This window comes from Vombatus ursinus, unplaced genomic scaffold (genome assembly GCF_900497805.2).
Source record: "Vombatus ursinus unplaced genomic scaffold, bare-nosed wombat genome assembly UNPS02010394.1, whole genome shotgun sequence".
NCBI lineage: Eukaryota > Metazoa > Chordata > Mammalia > Diprotodontia > Vombatidae > Vombatus > Vombatus ursinus.
The window spans coordinates 7,046,752-7,054,565 of NW_020950172.1; the positions used below are offsets into that span (position 1 = coordinate 7,046,752).

The 7,814-nt window shown below is 57.3% G+C and overlaps 2 protein-coding genes across 4 annotated transcripts in view; both read right to left on the minus strand.

The window, feature by feature from the left end:
- LOC114037498 (protein SCO2 homolog, mitochondrial) overlaps positions 1-687 on the minus strand; it is a 1,803-nt gene extending 1,116 nt beyond the window's left edge. The window contains exon 1 of the mRNA XM_027854405.1: positions 559-687. The gene's annotated coding sequence lies outside the window, so the exon portion shown is untranslated. The remainder of the gene's footprint in view (positions 1-558) is intronic.
- A 544-nt stretch (positions 688-1,231) lies between these two features.
- The window catches only part of TYMP (thymidine phosphorylase), an 8,985-nt gene continuing 2,402 nt past the window's right edge, over positions 1,232-7,814 (minus strand). For all 3 annotated transcript variants that reach the window (XM_027854397.1, XM_027854396.1, XM_027854395.1), the window contains 4 exons: positions 4,481-4,643; positions 4,160-4,390; positions 3,817-3,957; positions 1,232-1,667 (listed from right to left, as the gene is read on the minus strand). In XM_027854397.1, coding sequence (XP_027710198.1) covers positions 1,513-1,667; positions 3,817-3,957; positions 4,160-4,390; positions 4,481-4,643 — 690 coding nt within the window. In that variant the 3' untranslated portion in view covers positions 1,232-1,512. The remainder of the gene's footprint in view (positions 1,668-3,816; positions 3,958-4,159; positions 4,391-4,480; positions 4,644-7,814) is intronic.

The window sequence follows — 7,814 nt, forward strand, 5'->3', positions numbered from 1 at the left end:
AGGATGGGAGGGGGCAGAGATGGAGGAGCAGAGTGGGGAGGGGGCAGGGGAGGTGGGCAGAGGATGGGAGGGGCAGAGGTGGAGGAGCAGAGTGGGGAGGGGGCAGAGGATGGGAGGGGGCAGGGGGTGGGGAGCATGTGGGGTGCGGGGAGCGCCTCCTATGAGGGGGCCCCCGACAGCACGTGGCCGCCTTCGGTCGTGCAGGACTCTTCCCCCCCTCCCCCAGGTGGCGGTGTAGTTCTGCCCAGAGAAACGCGGGGCCTCTGATGCAGGCTCCCATCTCTGAGCCTTTGACTCGGTTGTGACCCCCACCCTCGGATCCGGCCTGGGGCTGCTTCCCTGTGGTCTCCCCCCTCTTAGACTGCGAGCACGGCACACAGTAGGCGCTTAATCACTGCTGTTTAACCCCCGGCATCTGAACTTGGGACCTGGGCTGGGGGGGTCGAAGTGCTGACGCCACGAGGAGTCCGAAAGGACCCCCGCCGAGGCTAGTTCCGCCCCCCGCACCAGGGGTAGGACTGAGGGGAGGGGGAGAGGGAAGGGGGCGCATGCGCTCACCTGTCCACGCGGCCGCAGGCCCTACGTCCGGAAGCTCTTTTTTTGTGATGTCGCGAGACGAATACACGCGCGATCAAGTCCGGAAGTTTGGTTCGATGGGCGTCGGACTCGCGCTCAGCCGGCAGCAGACTGGAGGCCAAAGAGTCTGCGCAGCGTGCGGGGCGGGGCCAGCGGACTAAAAATGGTGCTGCGCCTGCGCAGGGGCTAGTGCGACTGTGAGGGGTCGGCCGATGATAGTGCGCATGAGCACCCCCCCGATCTCCGTCCAAGTACGCGAGCGCCCCCTACTGCCCCCTGCGGCGTACTGTGCTTGAGTGGGCAGGTACTTGCTCCCAATTCTGCAGCTCCCATCCCCACTTTACAGATAAGGAAACTGAGGCCGAGGGAAGTGAGGTGACTTGCCCTGGGTGATTCCTGGCACTTGAGGATTCGACCTCAGGCCTTCCTAACTATACCCACTCCTCTGTGCATGTGGCCCCCACTTTCTTCGCACAGAGCTGTGCGCACCAGGCTCCCTGCACCAGGCTGGGGGCGGCAGGAGAGGAGACCAGACCTCGGACGCTCGGTCGAGGCTTGCGGGATGCCCATGACGTCACCGCCCATGCCCACGTGGTATTCCCCGAGCCGGGCCAGGCTTTGCGGGTGCGCAGAGAGAGGACCAGCGGGGCCGTGCTGAGTTCATGCCCAAATGGGCAGTTTATTCCCGGGGAGAAGACCCCCCCCCCCAGCAAGGGGCCCGGGCAGCAGCAGCTGCAGGGAAAGCCCCCGTTTGGAAGGCATCCGGGGGGACAGAGACGAAGGCCGGACGTGTCTGGAGAGCCGGTCTGGGTGGGAGGTCAAGTCAGGGAAGAGAGGGAGTGGGGGGCCAGACTGGCCGATGCGGGGGACCGTGGCTTGGCCGGACGCCCTGGAGAGAAGGGCGCCTCCGGAGCCCGCAGTCCGGCTCTGTCCGGCTCAGCCCCTCATGGAAGGCGGGAGGATGAGCTCCCTGAAGCAGGGGTCTGGCACGAAGGGCTCCCTGCTGGACAGCGTCAGGGCCTCCTGCAGCTTCTGCTGGTGCTTCGGACTCAGGCTTGGGCCCTTGTGGTGGACTCGAATCCAGGGTGTGCCTGGGCAGGGAATGGAGGCGTAGCTATCACCTCCAGCCGGCAGGCAGGCCGGCCGCAAGCGCTAAGAAAGACAGCCCCTGCCCTCCAGGAGCTTACATTCTGATGGGGGGAAACAGCACGCAAAAGAGGACACAAAGAAGGGGGTGGTGGAGATGCCCTGCCGGGACCAGGGGGAGATTCCGGACTTGATGCTGGCACCTGCTGGGAGCCGCAGGCTCCCTGTCTCCCCCTCCCTGGGGCAAGAAGTCGGACCCCAGCCACTGGTCCAGCCCCCTCCCATCCAGTCATATGCTGCAACGGGGCTCAGGCCTCCCTTGGCCTTCAAGCGCCTGCCTGCCCTTGACCCTGCTGCTGGCCCCTCTGCTTACACCCCACGTTCCCCCGGAGCTGCCACGTTTCACATGAAACCTCCTGAGCCTCCTTTCAGATCTCACCTTCCCGGGCCTCAGCTGCTCCTGGCACTGGTGCCAGCCCTATAGAGCATGCCCCGTGACCCTTAGCAAGTCACCTGCCCATTTCTTTATGGGTGAGGCAGAGTCAAAATACTTGCTTCCCTGTCTCAACGGGCTGGGAATACTTAATGAACCAGAGACCTGGGAGTTCTTTTTATTCTTTTTTGTCTTGGGGCGACAATCTTGCTTCTCCTGCCTAGCTGGCCCCTTCAGGCCCCTTCAGGCAGGTTTGTCGTTGGCCCTTTTCCTTCTCCACTCTCTCCACTGACTCCCCCCACTCACCAAAGACCACCTTAGTATAGGTGGCTGAAGCCTGAGTCTCCAGTCCTGGCCTCACTCCCGAGCCAGCATCTTCACCTAGTCACCCCGCCCACCCTATCTGACACTGAGCTCATCCAGTCCGTGAGTGTCTGCCGTGGTCCTGACATTCACCTCTCCCTTACAAACAGTTCCTTTATGTTGCCAGCCAGGCACTTTTGCTGCACCCTCTGCTTGGTGTGCTCTCTCTTCACACTCTTTAAAGCCTAGCCTTCACAAAGACCCTGTCACCCCCAGGCTGGCCTGGCCCCCAAGAACTGGACAAGAGTCTCACATCCTTCATAGCTCTCTACTGATATCTCAGCCCTCCTCTTCTCTCCCGGGAGCTCCTGAGACTGGGACTGTCCTCTCTGCGCTGGCTCTTCCTCGCTGCCCAGTGCAGGGCGCTGTATGCAGCAGGCACTTAATATGTGTGTGTGTTGAATTGAACTAGATCAGAGTTCTGTTTTGAGGACTGCTTATGAAAGCCAACAGAGGCAGGAAAAGACCCTGAGAGGGAGACAGAATCTGAGGATGGGGGTAGGGAGCAAAGAAGGGGCAGCCAAGTCTAGTCACAGACCGGAGGGGTTTGGAAGAGGATGTGGTCACAAGGAGGTGGATCCTGGATGCCTCCTGAGGGAAAGAGAGACTTCCTTGTACAGAGATGGACACTAGGCTTGAGTGAGCACTGGGCCAGTTGCTTCATGGAAAGCACAGTGTGTCACAGAGGGACAAAAGAAAAGCATGACCCCTGGGGACTCAGTGGGGAGGGGGGGTCAGTGTCACAGGCCAGGAACTGAGGAAGGGTACCAGGCTGGCCAGGAATCGGCAACCAAGGGCAGAGGTTGTAAAGGGAACCATTTCACCCAGGACCCGAAGGGATGGGGAAGCCAAGTAGGCTGGATGTCAGCCGGTCTCCCTGAGCCTCAGTTTCCTCATCTGAAAACTGAGGAGGTTGGGGCACCTGGGCTCTGAGGTCTAGATCTGGGATGCCAGGATACTCATGACTCAAGGTGGTCTGGATGGAGCAGGGATGGAGGGAGGGCAGATGGGAAGGACCCCAAGGAGGCCGCTGAGGAGTCGGTGGTTTGGCTCAGGTGGCATGTGTCAAGTGACTTATGACATTGAATGTGTAAGGGTGAGTGTGTGAGGGTCTGCACCAGGTATGGTGCTCATAGAATGCTTGCTGCCCCACTCATGGTCTCTGCCTTTCCTGGAGTGTGAATGTTCAGAAGGGGGGTGGCAGGAACACGTCTGTGCACCTCAGGCATCCAGGCAGCTGGAACAGTCTTTGCTCTGTCCCCACTACCCCTCCAGGGAGGGGCCAGGGGCTGGAGCCTTTGCTCACGGGAGGTCTCCTGCAGGAACCCAGTACCCCCGACCCCTGCCCAGGCTCTCACCTGCAGTGACTCTCTGTCCTGTGCTCACCAGCAGCTCCAGCCCCACATCATGGTGGAGGGGCTCTCCTGCCTTGTTTCGGCCAGCCCCCAGCTCATGGAGAACCTGGGCCAGGGGCAGGGCCTGGATCTTCTCCACGGTGCCTGAGGAGGGGAGTTTTAGAATGTATATGTGGGAAGAGCAAAAGCAGTGATGAGGAGCAGATGCAGGAGACGTTTGGAGGAGGTCGGGGAGGGGGTGATGGGTCATGAGGGTGACCTGCACAGAGGGAGGTGTGTGTGTTTTTCATGGAGGACCTGCAGGGGGCAGAGATGAGCCAGACCTTGACATTAGGGTTCTCCTCACCCTCTGAAACTGTTCTCAGCTCCTCCTTGGTGGGGGCTGTGGGGAGCAGGCCTTGGCGCTGGGCAGGAGATCCTGAGCAAAGGGCTTGGGCCAGCTTAGGAGCCACCCCCTGGGCCTCCAGCATGGCCTGGAACCGACGCAAAGCAGAGCCGTTGTCCAGCGTGGCCCCGACCTGGGCTGCCCCCTGGGCCAAGGTTGGGGCTTGTCCATTCAGCCACAGCAGGGATCCTCCTGGGGATGGGGGTTAGGCAGGGCCAGTAAGCAGGGGAGACAAAGAGAGCCCTTCCCTCTCCCCTTTTCCCTCCCTCTCCCAAAACACACCTAGCTGGGTGATGAGGTCCCGTAAGTCCGGGGGACCGCCTCCCTCCAGGCACCGTAAGGCCTCCTCCACTTCGAGCCCATGGCCCACACAGCAGCCCAGAGGGCTGTCCATGGCACTCAGTGCAGCTGCCACCTGGATCCCCAGACGGGCCCCCACTCCCACCTGGAGAGACCCATCCCATGGTCATTCTCAGGGGAGAGACCCACTTCAGGTTCCTTGTCTGGGCCGACAACACCTGCCCAACCCTTATCAATATCCCTGGGAGATATGGTCACCAGTCTGCCAGCCCTGAGCCCTCGCTTCCTTCCCTGTGTCTGTCCTTCCCACGCCACCTCCTCAGCCACCCAGGCTAGAAAACCTCCTGATCACATTGAACTCCTCTCTCCTTTGTCTGCCACATCCAATCGACTACTAAGCCCTACTGATTTACCTCTACAAATCTGTCCTTTCCTTACCTTTTCCCTCTCTTCTTTTCCCTTCTTTCTCTTCCTGTCTCCCTCCCCTCCCTTTCTTCCTTCCCTCCTCTTCCCTCATCACTCTGTCTCATACCTCCCTCCCACCCCCATTAGAGCCATGTCTCCTCTGATAAATGTCAAATGTCCTAACAGGTCTCCTCCATGCCCCTACCCTTCCTCCTCTCCCCTGGCCATCCTGCATCATGAGGCTAACCCTCCTAAGGCACATCTCATTTCAAGTCAGCTGGTGCCTCAGTCTCCTTTTTCTACCAATTGGCCAATCAATCAACCAGGCTGGAGATACCAAGACCAAAAGTGTGACCAGTTCTGGTCCTCACAGAGCTTAGATTTTTGGAGGAGGGGAAGGGAAAGAGCATGGACATATGTACTTTGGAGACTCAGCTGGGGAAGAGGGTGTTGGGGAATGACTGCTGAGAATATTTCTGATGTATTTTCCCACCTCATCTTCCCCCCCCCCCCCTTAATTGAATGCCTTTTTAAAAAAACAAAACAAAACAAAACAAAACTGAACTCATGCTTTTGCTTGTCTGGGCAATAACTGAATACCTAGTCCTAAACTGGTCCAAACATCAGGAGGAGGCAGGATGGGGAGTGATGGGGCGTGAGGGTGATCTGCACAAAGGTAATTACGGGGGTGTGTGCGTGTCATGGAGGACCTCCAGGGGGCAGAGATGAGCCAGACCTTGACATTAGGGTTGTCCTCATCCTATGAAGCTGTTCTCACCTCCTCCTTGGTGGGGGCTGTGGGGAACAGGTCTTGGCGCTGGGCAGAAGCCCTTAAATTCATGCTGGGCCATGAGTTGCACTCCATAGTGGACGCACAGAGTAGAATTTGAGTCTGTGAAGGACTGATGCTGGCTGGCCCACAGGCAGGCCATTTATTAGGCACCAACTGTGTGCAAGGGCCCTAAACAATGCTTCCTCCCTCCTTTATAACTCATTTTGACAGACTGGCCTGCGACTATGATGGCTGCCTGTCCCTGGTTCAGCAACCTTTGAGTTCAAGAGCCACCCAGGCTTCAATTTCTGAGTCACTGATTTCCTGTTAGGAGACTTTGCCAGACAATTTTGTTTTCTGAGTCCCTGCCTTTGGATGTGAATGAAGGCTGCTTTTTAGCAACCATGAAATCAGAAATGGGGGATGAGAGATCTTCCCAGGCCCCCTCACTTCAGATTTGAGGCAGTGTATCTGCTTTGCTTCTAGATTGTGATCAGCATGTTTAGGTCTCCCTGTGACCTGTGCTGACCTTACTACCAATCTCAATCTAGCTCTCTTCTCTCTGTCACTGCTACACTTCCAGCTAAATTCACTGCCCCATCACTCATTGCCTGCTAAGTTAGGTGGTGAGCTCCCTGTCATTGGAAGTATTCGAGCAATGGGTGGCTACCCCCTCATTGAGAGATATTACTTCTCATTCATATACTGGTTCGTATACTGCCAAGGTTCCCCCATCTGAGTCCAGGTGCATCCTGGATCCTTGCCCCACTGCAATGTGGCTTCCAGCCCCGTCCTCCTGCAGCAGTAGGTGTCTCAAAGGTCACCAGTGATGGCTTTTTCTCCACTTGCTGATCTCTGCAGCTTTGGGCCCTCTGAGCATGTTCCTGGATTCTCTCCTGCCTCGGCTTCTGGGACTGTTTTCTCACAGGCTCCTCGCCCCTCTGACCTGTTTCATGGTCCCCTTTCCTGGCTTGCCTCCGCCCTGCCTTTAAAGGCCGCTGCTCTTCAAGGTTGCCCTAAGCCTTCTTCTCTTCACCTTTTAATCTCTCTCTCCCTTGTCAACTTCTCCTCTCTCTGGTGGCTTTAACTGTTAGCTTGCCCACAAGGCACACAGCTTCACCTGCCTGCCGCCTGGACTTGCCCACCTAGTAGTCGCAATAGCACCTCAAACTCACTGTGCCCCGAATCAGGGGTTCTTCACTTGGGTCCATGAGCTCCCAAGTGGACCTGGGGCTATATTTCATGGAAAACAAATCGGAAAATAATTACATCCGTTTTTCTCACTAACCTTTAACTGAAATGTAACATTTCCTTCAGTGATGAATTTTTAAAAAGCAGCATTCTGAGACAGAGTCCAGAGACTTCACCAGATTGCCTGCGGGGTCCACGGCTCTGCTCTGCGCTGACCTCATCGTCCTCCCTGCGGTCCTGCCTCCTTCAGCTGCCCCAAAGGGCTCTTTTCTGCTGACACGCTGGTCCCCCTGCCCTTGCTCCCTCTCCTGCTTGTCCAATCAGCTGCCAAGTCCTAGGACGTATGTGCTTCATGCCATCTCTGGAATCCCTTGACTCTGTATTACTCTGTATATGCATAGTTGTTGGCATGTTGTGCGAGATTCTGAGCTCTTTTGGAAGGCAGGGGCTGTGTTTTTGCCTTTTTTTTGTATCCTCAGAGCTTGGCACAGCACCTAGGACATGGTAACTGAGTCATCCCTGTTGCTGACTGCCTGCCTGCCACGTCGGCCTTCTTTCTGTGCCGTGGTTTCTGTTCCCATTCAGGCCCTCATTGCCTCTTTCCTGATGGTAATGAGCACGTGGTCTCTCTGCTCCTCATCTCTCCTTCTCTCCTCTGTCCTGGGAATGATCATCTGAAGCCCCACTTCAGTCAGGTCATTCTCTGGCTGCAGCACCTGCACTGGCTGCCTATTGCTACTGAATGGAACCCAAGTGTTCTTACCTGGCATTCAAGGTCTTCCACACTGGGGCCAGGCTGCCTTTCTAGACCCATCTGCCACTGTTGCCCTTCAGTCCTTCTGTCCATTTCATGCCCCTTTCCCCCTTGGTACCCCCCTCATACTCCCATTCCTGGGGAATGCCCTTCTCTCTGCCACTGTCTGTCCCAGTCCTACCTACCTATTGCTG